We start from the raw sequence: 17,717 nt of genomic DNA, 5'->3' as shown, positions 1-17,717 counted from the left end.
TGACAGGCCTATGATAATTCTGATTGACTAATACTGTACTTTCATTAACAGAAACATATATATTTTGACAGGTTTATATTGAATCAAGTTTTGAATGTAGCCTGCTTGGTTGGTTTGATTATGTTTTGCTCACAAGCTGGGTGCATGTTGCTCTTGGACTATATGATGCAATTCTGAGAATGTTATAGAATATTATGTGGTAATTACATCTTTTCATTGTGTCTAAGTCAACAATATTTAGTCTTAAAGTCATAGAATTCCTTTTTTTCCCTCTTCCCATGTCCAGTTAAAATCCCATTATGTTCAAGGATGTTGAAATTGTCTTCTTTTTTTAAGGTTTAAGGAAACTACCAGATCATTTTCCAATGAATGTCTTGGTACCACCAGACCAGTAATTCCTATTGATTCATCAGATTTTGCATTGGATATTCGCATGCCTGGGGTCACACCCAAACAGGTGAGAGGAAGTCTGTATTTCATTATTTGTGTGTTCTATATACAGTCTGTAATTAAAGAAACTGCATTTACAGCAGGAGTAACTTCTTTGAAAAGTAAGCATTTTGTTTCAAGAATCCTCAAATAGGGCTAGAATAATTAAGTATTGTAAAGAGGACTAAATTTTTTAAGGTAAATCTTTCAGTTAAATTTCTTTTTAAAAATTTTACCTGTATTATTTGTGGTTTGAAATGGAACCTTGAAAATTTAAGTCTCAGTGGAGTAATCGCCTTGGTAATGCAGCATGTAAGTATGTATTAAAATATGAAAAAATATTCTAATAAAGGGAAATGATATTGAGCAGCTGCATCTAAGAGATTAAGTTGTTTAAATACCCCTCTATTGCAGCCACAAATTGAGAAATGAAATCATGTGTTTACTGCCAAGAATTTGGAAAATACATATTCCACACTTTTAAAAGTTAAAAAAAAAAAAAAGCTGTTCATACAGGTGGCTGATTGTGAGTTTTCTTTAGCTTAATCTGCTTGTCATAGGAGAGATATCTGACGAAGTAGAAGTAAAACTACCATGGTGACTTACAGAGCATTTTGAGTAGAACTGGATTGTGGCTGTGGCTTTCCCTGTTTTGGGGATTCAGAGGATTCTCAAACCCACAGCTGTCATGTGTGCAAAGTGTTTCAGTAGGCATGAAAAGGCCAGAATTAATTACGCTTTTCAGCCAGGCAGCGCCGGGATTTATGTGTGTCATTAAAAGGTAGGCTTCGTTTATAAAGGGCTGCAGAGAAAGGGGAAGACCTGGGTGTTGTAGAGCTGCCATGGCTGATGACTCATTGCTGCAGATGACATTCTGGGTTTTTAATTTTCTTTCTATTTTAAAGTACAGAGAAAATAAAAGTATTCTACAGATTGGGGAGAATTCTTTTGAAATTGATGTTCAGAAGCTCTAAGAAAATACAGGAGGTCTTTTTTGGAGGACTGAGGATTAACGTTCGTTTATTTGAATATCTATGTATGGTTTAAGTATCTGTAAATAACTGCTGTTGTCAAATTGGCCCTCACCCTTCACCCTTGCCCATCCACAAGTGACCAGGCAGGTGACTTTTCTGTATGTTTAGTTATTAGCATCCTGACCTTTAATTTGGTACGGTCTGTCTTTAGTTAGTACTTAATAAAAAGAGATATCATCAGATTGGGAATAGGAGAGAACGGTGATATTTACTCACTTATGAAGTGTGCTTTTTCATGTCTATTCTCACTTTCAAAAGTGATTTTCCCCCTATATTTGCTTAAAATGACTTTGTAATACTTTTTAAAAATACTCACTAATTAGTCTTTAAGCACTCTTTTCCTACAGGAATATCATTATTTTCTCAAATAATCACTTGTTGTAGTTCATTATTATTCTGTGTTTTTTTTCCTTCTCATTATTTTACAGTAAAAACATTTAAATTATTTAGCAGTAATAAAAATAGGTAACTGTTTGGAGTGAACATTCTCAGAAAGAGTTCCTAGAGGAATTGACTATAAAAGAATGAAAAGGAACTCGATTTGCATAAGATAAAATGTGTTATCTCAGTTTTTATAATCTTACAATTATCAAAATAACTGGAAAAAAGAACATATATTAATGAGTAGAGTACAGCTTGTTATTTTGCACTCTCTGCATTCAGCTTTGCTGTCTGTGTGCAGTGAACATTTGCTGGTTGCCTTTCCAGCATACCATCCCTCATTGCTTCTTCTCTGAAACCATATCCTGCCTACCCAGGATCCAGAGATGGAGCACCTGGACTAGGATTAGCAGATCACTGCATTCCATGGTGACTGATTCAGAAGAAGGTGTGGGACCTAGACCAATCCAGTGAAACCTTAGGACTCCGGCTGGGAATGCATTTTTTTTGTTGCATGTAAGCAAAAGGCATCTATCTAGTCTTAGGGTCTGCTGAGTTCTTGAGAGGAGCCAGGTCTAGAGTAAAACTAACACCATAGATGGCAATGCAGGTTCTCAGTGACATTGCTACTTACGGAGTTATCCCTTGTGTTAGCCTTTTTCGTTTCAACCAGACCGAGTTGGATTTTCTGTGACTTGTAACTGAAACCACCTAGCTGGGCAACTGATTTGATTGTTCTGTTTGGTCAGCTCAGAACTGGTTGTTGACTGTTTCTTCTACTTTCCCTGGCCCTCTCTATTGACCACGTGCCACAAGTATTTACTGACTTGATCTGGCTGATATATATATATATATATATATATATATATATATATATATATGTATGTCATACACCTTCATGCGTGTGTGCATGTTAAGTTGTTTCAGTCACATCCGACTCTTTGTGACCCTATGAACTGTAGCCCTTCTCTGTTCATGGCATTCTCCACTCAAGAACACTGGAGTGGGTTGCCATTTCCTTCTCATGGGATCTTCCTGACCCAGGGATCGAGCCCTTATCTCTTATGTCTCCTGCATTGACAGGCAGGTTCTTTACCACTAGTGCCAGAAATGATAATTATACCCATATTGAGTATACCCAAGGAGAGATGGAAACAAAAATGCTTTTCTCCTAAACTTTGTGTTCTTAGTGAGAAAGATCTAGAACTGTGATGAGTACTTTTGGTGAAACAAGTATTATTTTCTTAAAATGCAAATGAAACTTAAGTTTAATACAGATCCTTAAGAGGAAAGAGATAAGAAGGCGAAGAAAGAAAAAAAAAGAAAAACTACTAGAGGATGGAAATAAACTATGAAAAGGAGTAAGAACAATTGGCCAAAATACATGGAGAAAATGATAAAGGACAAAAATAAAAGGAGAAGGAAATCAAGAAAAACCATAGTATGAAGACTAGAACATACAAGAATCATATAAGAAAAAAGGAGTAAGGAAAACGTGGAAACAAAGAAGGGCCTTGAGAAGTTAAAATGTGTGTGTGTGTGTGTTTTAATGGCAGAAGATCAAGAAGAGCAACAAATGTTAAGAAAAGAAGAAACTGAGAAGCTAGAAACTGAGTTGGTAACTAGGCAGACCAGGTTTTTTGAAGAGATATATTCACCCAACAGATTTTTTTTTTAACAAAGAAAATCTTAAGTTTTGGCAATAACAAATAATGCATCAATTAATCTGATTTAAGTGTTTTCCTTGGGGAACTTTAGATTGTTAGGCAGGTTTGGATAGAGAAACAAGCAGATATTGAGTAGAGATGGAAAGAACCTTAGCTATAATACAGGTAGCACATCTAATTAATTCTGTTGATGCCATACAGATCTAGATCAATGTCTTACTAAATAATATCCAGTCATGTCAGACCTCTGAGATGCAGTCCATTCAACCATTCCATAGACTTCAGAGCAGCCGTAAAAGGCTTAAAAATTGCTCCCATATAAACCAGCTTCAGAGAATCTAAGTAGTTTATTATTTATTTCTATGTCAGTTTTATATTCAAAGTGGGCTCACTGTTTCTTTTTTATGACTTAAAATTTTAAAAAGTAATTTCTTTCTTCTTTAATAAATTTCTTGTTAATCAGTGTTTTTCAGGCATTGGCAAGATGAGGGAGATGAGCAACCAGCTACTAAGTAGCCTAGAACAGAGGTAAAGTGGGGCTTCCCTGATGGCTCACTTGGTAAAGAATCCACCTGCAGTGCAGGAGATCCCAGTTCGATTCCTGGGTTGTGATAATCCTCTGCAGAAGAGAATGGCTACCCACTCTAGTATTCTTGCCTAGACAATTCTATGGGCAGAGGAGCCTGGGGGGGCTACAGTTCCGTGGTGTCACAGAGTCGGACACAACTGAGCGACTAACACTTTCAAGTAGAATCTGGTGTCTGATGTCACTGACTTCCAATCCAGATCCTTGAAGTGGTGGTATTTTGAGACTCTTTCTTTTAGCACATTTTCTTCTTCTTTTGATTTTCTTTCTAACCAGGGACGCTGTGGGTTTTTGCTGTCACCAGCTCTCATATCAACAAACAAAACAGTTTGATAAACTGCCAGCTCATGATCACTGTAAGGTGCTATCATCAATTTGATATGTTATCTCTCCCATGGAAGTTTGATTATAAAATAGCTAAAGCATACTTACAGTGATTTTACATAAAGTATATCATCTCAATCTAAGCCAAATCTAGTTGGCTAAAATGTAGGCTTTGGAACCAGGCTGACAGCATTTTTGTTACAGCTCTTGTGGTGTCAGTTCAGGAATTTTCTCAAAAAGCTGGTCCTGCCCCTTCTTCTATAGACACAATAATAATAGTACCTACCTAGGATAATTCTGAAGACTGAGCAAGGTTGTACCAGTGGCATTGTTTAGTTGCTCTGTACATGCTAAGTTCTCCCAAAATATGAGTTCATTGTCATTTTGTGAAAGAACCTTAAGATGAGAAAGAAATTACCAGCTCTTATACTTTTAGTAATTGTTTCATAGGGTAGATAAGACATCACAGTAATAAGAAAGGTGGCCAGTGAAGAAAAATAGGAGGTTTGAACCTGGGTGAGAGAAATCTGGGAAAATAAGCAAAGAAGTAAATCTTTCGGTGTGCTTGTTCTTGAGTAATTTCCATTAAAAATGGCCTTTATGATCAGGGAATGAACACTGAGAATGGATGTTTTTCTCAAAGTTCTTATATATCTTTTATGCCTAGAAAAAAAGTTATCAAAAGCAGTTCATCAGTATGAAACTTTAATTTTTTTCTGTATTTATTTGAAGTCAGCCTGGATTTCTTCACTCTGCTTGGAACTTTGTACATGGACCTTACTAAAAAATTACTCTTGTCTAAGTCCTTTCAGATCCTGTGTTTACATAGCATTTATTTAATTGTTGTTTGTGCCGCATAGGTTCTCTGAAGTCTTGGTTTAAGGATTCACAAATGTAAATTAATTTGTAAAAAAATATAATTTTATAAAAGTTAAATATTTTCTCTTGAACCTAATAACTCTAAATCATGTGATAATTGAATTTCTTTCTATCAGGATGTGTTAGGCTGTCATTTTCTTCCCTTATTTTGGAATCGATTTGAGAACTATGAAGGAAAACACTTTTTCCTTTCTGAACTGCTTGCAAATTCTGGTCTCATTCTGTGTTTATCTTTTGAAGAGTCACAGATCATGCTTGAAAATGAGAAGATGGTCTTCCTCTGCTTCTGAGCACAAATATCTATCACCAGGAATGAAAGAAAACCGAAGAGTTCTGAATTTAAAAATCAGACACTCTAGAGCAACAAGTTGAAAAACTTGAAATTAGAGCCTTAAATTTTCACTTGTTTCAAAATAATGGTGAAAGAATGTAGTCATTCAAATGGAACCAGAATGAAGAAAATACTTCCTACAAAATTTTCTCAAGAGCTTCTCAAAATCCTTCTCTTTGTTTTTGCTTTTTTTCTCCCCCATGAACAACAAACATTAGAAAATGTTTACTAATATATTTTAACTTTTTTATTTTCTAACGGAAGAAAGGAAAAATTTCCCTTGCTGCCACAAGGCATGTGCAATCACATGATAAGCACCTAGCTCTCATACGCTTTTCTTACTGTACTAGTTTAGGAAATCAGTTTTAAAATATCAAGCTGTTATCATAACATCACTTATAAACAGCATTTCCTAAGGATATGTGTTTATCAAAGAGGTGATACATAATACAAGGTAAATGCAGAATTGTGGTGCTTTCATTTTCTTATGTTGAGAATGCTGATTAAACTTTTCCATGTAAAGTCATTTAGTTGTACAGAAGTTTGGCTTATGACTGATTTGGGGGTATATTGTAATAGGTTAAATCTAGGTATTTTAAATTCAGTCATTATAGGGGAAAAGTTTCCCCAGCCAGAGCTTAAAATTGAGGACAAGGTAGGAAAGGAGCCCAGAAAAATGAAGCTTTACTGGAATAATTTTTAGTTCTTTGGGGTTTGTAATTTACTTGTCTCCTTTCTAGTTATTATTATGTAATATTTGCATTAAAAAAATAAAAACTCTTGTTTTCTTTTGAGCACAAAAATAAAAGGAGGGGAGACACTCCACCCTTCTGTGTCTCCATTTTCCCTCACAGGCCAGTTTGACTTTCAGATTAAGCCTTATTGCACAAAAGGAGAAAATTAACGTCAGCCTCTGGGCATCAGCCTTAGGTTAGCTGTTCTCACTGTAGAGAATGGATCCGAAGCAGCTGGGCAGCGCCCAGGGGCGATTCCCACCTGACTTGAGAGCTTGAACGTGCAACCCTGCCGTTGGTTTCCTGACCACCTCTGAGTGTTTGGCAGTCACGTTCCTTTCTACTTTCCATAGTCCTCTGACCTGCCCACCACTACACGGCATCCTCTTCTGACCCAGTCTGTACACTAGAACACACATGGCTGATGGGATTTGACTGAGAGAAGCCGTCTGGACAATATAAAGCATTGTGAGGCCAGGATTGTGAAACACCTCCAGTAGCCTGTCCTGCACCAGGGCATTTCTGTTGCAGTGAAGAAAAGACCATGGGTGAAAACTGGTTGCATTAAGTCATTGTCTTAAAATGAACAGTATTCTTGCCTTTTAGTGTTTCTTTTTCCTCTGTTCTTCGTTATTTCTCTCTTTATGAAAATCTAGAAGCATGGTAATCTTGCTATTGAAGAAGGGAAATCAAGAAATATCCAAATTCTGGACTAGTATGTGTTTTTTATTTAGAAAGACTTAGGCAATGTGTATAAAATGCCAAGATTTGGAAAAAGAGCAGCAAAAGAGATTAAAATGGTATGCCCTTCCCCTTCCCCAAACCAAGGAAGAACTATTACTTCTTTCACCAAAAGAGAAGCTAATGGCAAAGAAAATTTAGTGATTATTAGAAAGGAAGGTCACCAGGCCCTTGTTTTGTTTGCTTAGCTGTGTCATATTGTTTTTTTCCTCTTTCTTTTTTGGAAGTTCAGGATTGGTATCATGTAGGATGCTAATTGTCAAATTCTTAAATTGTATTTGGACTTCCCTGATAACTCAGACAGTAAAGCATCTGCCTACAATGTGGGAGACCTGGGTTCAATCCCTTGGTCAGGAAGGTCTCTTGGAGAAGGAAATGGCAACCCACTCCAGGATTCTTGCCTGGAAAATCCCATGGACAGAGGAGCCTGGTAGTTATAGTCCATGGGGTTGCAAAGAGTTGAACACAACTGAGCGACTTCACTTCTCACTTCATTTAAGTTGTATTTATTTATATAATTCACCTCTTGCTTTATTAGCAAGCCTTAATTATACAAATAAATAGAATACAAGAAAATGGCTCTTGTAAACAGCTAAAGTCTCATATAGTTCATTGCTAATTATGTAAGTTTAAAGTATGATGCTTCCTCCTTATTTTTACTAAAACCTATTTAATGTCCACTTAGGGAAGATTGAACTATTAATGAGGTTTGCTACCGTGAAAATAATCTAAACATGTCACATATCTGAGTTCAGTCTTGTAAATATATATATATAGATATATATATATACATATATATAGAGACCTTTTCCTTTTTTTATTAAAAATGAGAAACAGAAAGGAGACTTCTATTTTCGGTTAATGTTTGATATTTTCGAATTAACAGGATACCTAAGGATATTAGAAAAAATAGCTACTGTATAAGAGTCTCCCTTATAATCACCTATTTTCTTAATAAGATTTAGAGTCCTTTTTTTTTTAATTGGTTAATTTTTTAAAAGAGAAAACATTTACTCAGTGCTTATTATGTAACACTACTGTATTAGTCATTTTACAAGCATTGTCTTACTAATTCTCATAAAAACTTTGTGTTCAGGGTACAAATATTCCAATTCTTTTATATGAGAAATTGAAACTCAAGGAGATTAAATAAGCTGTCCATAGCCAAATAGCCTGTAAATTAAAGAACAAGGATTTAAATACAGTTTTACTTGAATTTGAGATGCATGCTTATTTCATAATTCTCTGTTGCTGATCTGTTAATGGCCTCTGTGTTTCTCAGAAAATGTTACCACTATGTATTTTTCTATGTGCATTCATGTGTACACACACGGACGTATTTTTTTATTACACATATATTATAAAATAAAAGCTTTCTTTAGTTAAAAAAATCAAAATATAAATTACTGGCTCCATCCTGAATTGTTCAATAACTTTAAAAAAATATTCTCATGTCTGTCTAGAAAGAAATGATGCTAATCTGAATTCTGATAAAATTCTGATAAAATATTCCTGATAAAGGCTATTAAAAGACACATTGCCGTTAACCTAGTTCAGTTTAACACAATTTTGAATTATCCCTGTCTAAATCTAAGCCAGAGATTAGAAAATTATTTCTTAAAGTGTCAGATAGTAAATATTTTCAGCTTGCCAGTCAGCCATAAGGTCCCAGTTGTAACCTCTGTAGTTAGAAAGCAGCCGCAGACAATATGTAAATGATTAGCTTGGCTTTGTTCCCATAAAAATCTTTATTTACTGAAGCAGGCAGCTACCCATAGACTCTTGTCCTTTGATCCCCGATCGAAACCACTACATATGCCATTTAGGCTAATAAATGGATTTAACCTTTGACATCTCATGAACTGTGTCTTCTGACTTACAGAACATAGAGAATAAAAATACCCATGTATGGTTAACAGCACTATGATCTTTGTTCCATAGTTAGCTATTCAGTTTTTATAAGTAAATGGTCATAAACAAGAGTTCTCTTATTTGAAATACTGTGTATCTTACTTCTCCATCTCGCTAAGTGGCAATTCCTGTCTTACGGTTTCTCTAGACCGAATAGACTGGGGTCTTTCTTGGCTCCTCTTACTCACACCACTTAAATCATGTGCCAGAAAATCCTGTTGGTTCTGCCTTCCAAATATGTCCAGAATCCAGCCGTTTGTCCCCACGCCCAGCTTTCCCACCCTGGCCCCTGCCCCAGCCTCTCATTCCTGGATCTTGAAGAGAGCTCTCCTAACTGACCAGCCTTGTGCTCTTATATCCTGAGAGCCTGTGCTCGTTCCTGCAGCCACAGGGATCTTATTAAAACAGAAATCAGACCACATTGCCCTTCTCCAAAGCTCTTTTAAGAGCTTCCCATACCCCTCACATTTAAAAACAAGACTTTATTTTGTTTAGTCGCTCACTCCTGTCTGACTCTTTGTGACCCCATGGACTGCAGCACACCAGGCTTGCTTGTCCATCACCATCTCCCAGAGCTTGCTCAAACTCATGTCCATTGAGTTGGTGATGGCATCCAACCACCTCATCCTGTCGTCCTCTTCTTCTCTTGCCTTCAGTCTTTCCTGGCATCAAGAAATCTTTTCCAATAAGTCATCTCTTTGTAGGAGATGGCCAAAGTATTTCAGCTTCAGCATCAGTCCCTCCAATGAGTATTTAGGGTTGATTTCCTTTAGGATGGACTGGTTTAATCTCCTTGCAGTCCAAGGGACTCTCAAGAGTCTGCTCCAACACCACAGTTCAAAAGCATCAGTTCTTTATGGCAACCTCAAAGGGCTTCCCTGATAGCTCAGTTGGTAAAGAATCCACCTGCAATGCAGAAGACCCTGGTTCAATTCCTGGGTCGGAAAGATCCCCTGGAGAAGGGAAAGGTTACCCACTCCAGTATTCTGGCCTGGAGAATGCCATGGACTGGACTGTATAGTCCATGGGGTTGCAAACAGTCAGACACGACTCAGCGACTTTTACTTTCCAAAGTTCTTTATTTCTCCTGCAGTCTTTTTCCACTCCTATGTCTCTTATCCCTTATTTCTGTAATAATTATTACGGGGATAAGACATGTAACAGAAATAAGGGATGAAAGACTAGAGCTAGATCAGAACTCTAGCACTGCAGCTTGCAGCTTGCAAGATCTTAGGTGAGCTGCTTAACCTTTCATTTCAGTTCAGTTCAGTCGCTCAGTTGTGTCTGACTCTGTGACCCCATGAATCGCAGCACGCCAGGCCTCCCTGTCCATCACCAACTCCAAGGTTCACCCAAACTCATGTCCATTGAGTTGGTGATGCCATCCAGCCATCTCATCCTCTGTGGTACCCTTCTCCTCCTGTCCCCAATCCCTCCCAGCATCAGAGTCTTTTCCAATGAGTCAACTCTTTGCATGAGGTGGCCAAAGTATTGGAGATTTAGCTTCAGCATCAGTCCTTCCAATGAACACCCAGGAATGATCTCCTTTAGGATGGACTGGTTGGATCTCCTTGCAGTCCAAGGGACTCTCAAGAGTCTTCTCCAACACCACAGTTCAAAAGCATCAATTCTTCGGTGCTCAGCTTTCTTCACAGTCCAACTCTCACATCCATACATGACCACTGGAAAAACCATAGCCTTGACTAGACGGACCTTTGTTGACAAAGTAATGTCTCTGCTTTTTAATACGCTGTCTAGGTTGATAATAACTTTCCTTCCAAGGAGTAAGCGTCTTTTAATTTCATGGCTGCAGTCAACATCTGCAGTGATTATGGAGCCCCAAAAAATAAAGTCTGACACTGTTTCTGCTGTTTCCCCATCTATTTCCCATGAAGTGATGGGACTGGATGCCATGATCTTCGTTTTCTGAATGTTGAGCTTTAAGCCAACTTTTTCACTCTCCACTTTCTCTTTCATCAAGAGGCTTTTTAGTTCCTCTTCACTTTCTGCCTTAAAGGTGGTGTCATCTGCATACCTGAGGTTATTGATGTTTCTCCTGGCAATCTTGATTCCAGCCTGTGCCTCTTCCAGCCCAGCGTTTCTCATGATGTACTCTGCATATAAGTTAAATAAGCAGGGTGAAAATATACAGCCTTGATGTACTCCTTTTCCTATTTGAAACCAGTCTGTTGTTCCATGTCCAGTTCTAACTGTTGCTTCCTGACCTGCATATAGGTTTCTCAAGAGGCAGGTCAGGTGGTCTGGTATTCCCATCTCTTTCAGAATTTTCCACAGTTTATTGTGATCCACACAGTGAAAGGCTTTGGCATAGTCAATAAAGCAGAAATAGATGTTTTTCTGGAACTCTCTTGCTTTTTCCATGATCCAGCAGATGTTGGCAATATGATCTCTGGTTCCTCTGCCTTTTCTAAAACCAGCTTGAACATCTGGAAGTTCACGGTTCATATATTGCTGAAGCCTGGCTTGGAGAATTTTGAGCATTACTTTACTAGCATGTGAGATGAGTGCAATTGTGGGGTAGTTTGAGCATTCTTTTGCATTGCCTTTCTTTGGGATTGGAATGAAAACTGACCTTTTCCAGTCCTGTGGCCACTGCTGAGTTTTCCAAATTTGCTGGCATATTGAATGCAGCACTTTCACAGCATCATCTTTCAGGATTTGAAACAGCTCAACTGGAATTCCATCACCTCCACTAGCCTTGTTCATAGTGATGCTTTCTAAGGCCCACTTGACTTCACATTCTAGGATGTCTGGCTCTAGGTGAGTGATCACACCATCATGATTATCTGTTTGGTACAGTTCTTCTGTGTATTCTTAATATCTTCTGCTTCTGTTAGGTCCATACCATTTCTGTCCTTTATCGAGCCCATCTTTGCATGAAGTGTTCCCTTGGTATCTCTAATTTTCTTGAAGAGATCCCTAGTCTTTCCCATTCTGTTGTTTTCCTGTATTTCTTTGCATTGATCACTGAGGAAGGCTTTCTTATCTTTCCTTGTTATTCTTTGGAACTCTGCATTCAGATGCTTATATTTTTCCTTTTCTCCTTTGCTTTTCGCTTTTCTTCTTTTCACAGCTAATTGTAAGGCCTTCCCAGACAGCCATTTTGCTCTTTTGCATTTCTTTTCCATGGGGATGGTCTTAAAACCTGTCTCTTGTACAATGTCATGTACCTCCATCCATAGTTCATCAGGCACTCTGTCTATCAGAGACAGAGTGCCTGACTATCTATTTCTCACTTCCACTGTATAATCATAAGAGTTTTTTTTAGGTCATACCTGAAACTCCAGTACTTTGGCCACCTCATGCAAAGAGTTGACTCATTGGAAAAGACTCTGATGCTGGGAGGGATTGGGGGCAGGAGGAGAAGGGGACGACCAAGAATGAGATGGCTGGATGGCATCACTGACTCAATGGATGTGAGTCTGAGTGAACTCTGGGAGATGGTGATGGACAGGGAGGCCTGGCATGCTGCGATTCATGGGGTCGCAAAGAGTCAGACACCACTGAGCGACTGAACTGACTGACTGACTGAATGAATGATCTAGTGGTTTTCCCCACTTTCTTCAGTTTAAGCCTGAATTTGGCAATAAGGAGTTCATGATCTGAGCCACAGTTGACTCCCAGTCTTGTTTTTGCTGACTGTATAGATCTCCATCTTTGGCTGTGAAGAATATAAACAATCTGATTTTGGTGTTGACCATCTGGTGATGTACGTGTGTAGAGTCCTTCCTTGCGCTGTTTGCTATGACCAATGTGTTCTCCTTGTAGAACTCTGTTAGCCTTTGCTCTGCTTCATTCCGTACTCCAAGGCCAAATTTGCCTGTTACTCTAGGTGTTTCTTGACTTCCTACTTAACCTTTAATGAGCTTCAATTTCCTCATCTTAAAATGGGGATAATAACAGTTCTCACCTGACAGGATTGTAGTTAAGTGAATTATCTGTAAAGCTTAATACCACTCAGGAAATTACTAGTTACTGTTACTTTTGCCCTAAGTTATATTTACAGAAGATGAGTTAAGGCATGTTATCAAGTAATTACTGCAAGGCATCAAAGTACCTTAGAAGAGTTGAGAGAAAGAATTACAAAGGATCAAGCTGAGCATGAAGAAGGTGATTGCAACAATACTTTAGTCAGGACAACAATTAAAATTTTCTAAACTATATTATATAAACACATGTGTGCTAAGTCGCTTCAGTTATGTCTGACTCTTTGCGCCCCTATGGACTGGACCTGCCAAGCTTCTCTGTTCATGTGATTCTCCAGGCAAGAATACTGGAGTGGGTTGCCATGCCCTCCCCCAGGGCATCTTCCTGACCCACGAATGGAGTCCACGTCTCTTACATCTCCTGCATTTTCAGGGGGATTCTTTGCCACTGGCACCACCTGGGAGGCCCTGTACATGCAGATAGAGTCTGCATTTCTTTCTTTCTTCTTCAGGAAATCTTTGTGGAGGCAGTAGAATTTGCAATGGCACCCCATTCCAGCACTCTTGCCTGGAAAATCCCATGGACGGAGGAGCCTGGCAGGCTGCAGTCCATGGGGTCGCTGAGAGTCGGGCACGACTGAGCGACTTCACTTTCCCTTTTCACTTTCATTCATTGGAGAAGGAAATGGCAAACCCACTCCAGTATTCTTGCCTGGAGAATCCCAGGGACGGAGGAGCCTGGTGGGCTGCCATCTATGGGGTCGTACAGAGTCTGACACGACTGAAGCGACGCAGCAGCAGCAACAGCAGTTCGTGAGTAGAGAGATTTGGAAACAAACATTTGGAATCCCTATAAAAAGCACCATCCTAGAAATAGTGCTATAAACAGATGACATAATCAGAATGTCAACTTTTATAATTTTGTCTTTAAAAGAATCTGGTAGGTACAGTTTACTAAGAGAAGAGTTACATACCTTTAGGCACCAAAACCATCACTATCAATCATGTAAAACAAATATTCAAAATGAAATTGATCAAAATACATTTATAAAGGAATGTTTGTTATATCAAATAGACTCCAAAGAGGAAATGTGTAAAGAAGTTGAATATTTTAGTCAATAGAATAATTTAATATATTTAACACATAGTAAATGTAATTTAACATATATATATATAATTTTACATTGTAGAAAGAGAATATACATTTCTGAATATATATAAAATATCCTAAAAATCACATACCTAGAATTAAGAAACTTCAGCTTACTACAGTAGAGTTGTATAGCTCTTATCCTCTCTGTGATAACCAATAAAACTAGAATAGACCATGGGGAGATGCTTTGGAAAACAGCTACTTAGAAATTAAGGACCATTATTCTATACAATCCTTGAAAAAAGCAGAAAAACAAAACTAAAATTATAAATTATCTATAAAGTGTTGGCAAGGCAAATATTTTAATAACAAAACTCATGAGACCCAGCTAAAGCAGTATGCAGAGAAAAACTGATGGCCTTAAATTCTGCATTGGAGAAGGAAATGGCAACCCACTCCAGTGTTCTTGCCTGGAGAATCCCAGGGACGGGGGAGCCTGGTGGGCTGCCGTCTATGGGGTCGCACAGAGTCGGACAGGACTGAAGCGACTTAGCAGCTGCAGCAGCAGCAGCATGAAAGTAAGTTTAAATAGATAATTCAACTTAAAAAAAGAAAACAGAAGTTAAATCAGCAAAAAGAAAGATTAAAGATAGAAGCTGATATTTATAAAATAAGTCAAATAATAATATAAATGAAATAATAAACCACTTATTTGAATATCCATTAAAATGGATAAGCTCATGGCAAGCCTAACTAAAGACTAAAAACTACAAAAATTATATATTATTTGTAAGTATAAAGAAAACATTTTAGATATTATTTGTACCTCTGTTGGTATGTTTTATAATCTTGAGGAAACGGTGATTTTCTAGAAAATAATTAGCTATCCAGATTGACCTAAAATATATTTAAAAAACTGAACAGACCACTAACTATAGAAGACACTGCTGCTGCTGCTAAGTCGCTTCAGTTGTGTCCTACTGTGCGACCCCAGAGATGGCAGCCCACCAGGCTCCCCCATCCCTGGGATTCTGCAGGCAAGAACACTGGAGTGGGTCGCCATTTCCTTCTCCAATGCACGAAAGTGAAAAGTGAAAGTGAAGTTGCTCAGTTGTGTCCGACTTTGCGATCCCATGGACTGCAGCCCACCAGGCTCCTCCATCCATGGGATTTTCCAAGCTAGAAAGATAAAACAAAACAAACAAACAAAAAAACATATATACATACACACAAACTTTTAAAGGTAAGAATTATTTAACCAAGAATAGACTGAGAATGAGTAAAAACATGACAGAGAAAAGACTAATATGCCAAATACATAAAGCAGTCCCACAGACTACTGAGAAGGCAAGCCACCCGAAAGCAATGAAGGATATTAGTTTTAAATTAACAGAATGGAAAAGGCTTAAACCCTGTTAATCATCATAAAAAAGAATCATAAAAAACTAAAGAGAAAAAATACCATATTTTTAACTCATTAACATGGCAGAATATATTAAAAAGAGCTATAATAGAGCTTATAAGGATTAAAAGACATGGGCAGGCTCATACATTGTTGGTGGAGAATGCATTGCCACAATCTTTTTAATAAAATTATCTGGCATTATCTTTTAAAGTAAAAATATTTGTATCCTTAAAATTGTGGGAGATCATTCTATAGAATATTATGCAATAAAGGGAAGTGTTAGTCACTCAGTCGTGTCTGACTCTTTGCGACCCCGTGGACTACAGCCCGCCAGGCTCCTCTGTTCATGAGATTCTCCAGGTAAGAATACTAGAGTGAGTAACCGTTCCCTTCTCCAGGAGATCTTCCTGAGCCAGGGATCGAACCCATGTCTCCTGCACTGTGGGCAGATTCTTTACTGTCTGAGCCACCAGGGAAGCCCTTAGAATATTATGCATTAAGTGTAAAACTAAGATGGGTCTGTTGTCTTACCTTAGAAGAACTGTCATCGTGCATTAAATGAGAGAAGCAAACTGCAGAGTCATGTGCAGAGTGTGACCCTGTCTTAATAAAAATGAATAATAAAATGTCTATATATATAGGTCTGTTTGGATATACGTTTTTGTACAAGCATGGAGGAAGTTGGAAAAAGGCACTGTAAGCTTGTAAACTCTGGTTCCCTTGGAGAGGCAGTGGAGGAGTATGACAACAGATTTTTTAGTACATATCCAAATTATCTTATCATTAAAAGAACGTCTATTTTATAGTTGCTAAAATTTAACAGAGAAACAAACAATATCACCAGGAAAAAGAATGCCAACAAAAAGAATCATCTACTTTCTTGGTATAAACCCCTAATATTCCAGAAATCTCTAGAGGGGTTTTCCACACAATGCCTCTAATTGATAAATTTTTAATTCCTATTTCTCTGCTTTGCAACAGTGCTGTTAAGAGAGCCTGATTAATGAAAGAATTTAGGAAATTTGGTACACGTTTAGAAACAAATAGAGCCAGATTTGTAGGGGGTCATTCTTCTATTATAGTCAGTCTGAAGATATTTGCGGAAAGCAACCATGCATATCTTTCCACATTAGCAAGAAAAGTGATGCTCTTTGCACTTATTAGCCCCCAGAAAAATCCTCTTTCTTCACTTATTTTCAGATTTATGTAGTCTGAATTAATATTTCAGTAACCCTATTGAAGAGGAACATTTGGAGCCATTCCACGTGAATGTTGTATTCTTTAAGCAGAAGTGCAGAACATACTCTTTCCAGGCACAGATTGCTTTTCACAGATAAGGTATTCTACTTAATCATGTATAAAGGGACAAATCTGATGTACACCTTTAAGGCATGGCTCTGTCTTAGCATGCAAAAGTCACCCCCTCCAACAAACCTCAGAGCATTTTTGAAGAGGAACATACATAAAAACAGGGAGTACATTGGCTCTGTATACTGCATCATCCTCCCAACTCAGCTAATACAGTATTAAATGAAAACATTTGCCATGGCAACATCGATTTACAAAGGGCAAATGATGTTTCTGCAAGATTAGAGTATTTCCTCTCATGGATCTCAGAGGTGCACACAGTTAACACTTTAACACCCTTATTTAATAATTTTATGTAAGACTGAAAAAACTTTACTAGATTATTTTTAAATATTTTAATTCAGAAATAGAATCCAAAACAGAACAACAAACTCTTAAAAAAGCTGAAGTCAAATTCAATGCAGGCAGAAAAATATCACTACAATATTTTAGTCTTTACTGTTTATGGAAATAAAAGTTTTTCATTTTGTGGTAAGCTGTACTGAACTATGGTTAATCATTTGCTTCCAGCTGAATTATCCTTTTGCTATGAGGATGCAAATTCTGTTTACCTTACTGTTTCTACAATTGATATTAGCTATAATATTTAGCTTCCCCATTTTGGACATGTTAAGATACTACCTTGTTTCCTTAATGTATTTTTCATAGATGCTAAGGCAGTATTCACAGATATTTTACTGGTGTGGTTTCATCTACTTGCCTTGGACTTTAAAGGCAGACACAGTAGATGCAAGAAAGAAGATACCTTGGTAGCCTGGGCAAATGCAAGTGTAGTGTGGTCAAACAAGTTTAGAAGTTAACAGATTGTCTCTGTATTGTTTTTCTGCAGTCATAACTGCTCCATAATACAAAATGGGGAAAATTGTGCTCAAGGGTGAGGAAATTAA

At 37.7% G+C, this 17,717-nt stretch overlaps 1 protein-coding gene across 10 annotated transcripts in view; it reads left to right on the top strand.

Moving 5' to 3' along the window:
* PAM (peptidylglycine alpha-amidating monooxygenase) overlaps positions 1-17,717 on the top strand; it is a 323,067-nt gene that overhangs the window by 149,620 nt on the left and 155,730 nt on the right. For all 10 annotated transcript variants that reach the window (XM_018049999.1, XM_018049998.1, XM_018050006.1 and 7 more), the window contains exon 4: positions 337-457. In XM_018049999.1, the coding sequence (XP_017905488.1) occupies positions 337-457 (121 nt within the window). The remainder of the gene's footprint in view (positions 1-336; positions 458-17,717) is intronic.

The sequence above is a fragment of the Capra hircus genome, chromosome 7, assembly GCF_001704415.2.
Source record: "Capra hircus breed San Clemente chromosome 7, ASM170441v1, whole genome shotgun sequence".
NCBI classification, from domain to species: domain Eukaryota; kingdom Metazoa; phylum Chordata; class Mammalia; order Artiodactyla; family Bovidae; genus Capra; species Capra hircus.
Note: the sequence above shows the minus strand (reverse complement) of the source record. Positions and strands in the feature narration are given on the sequence as shown.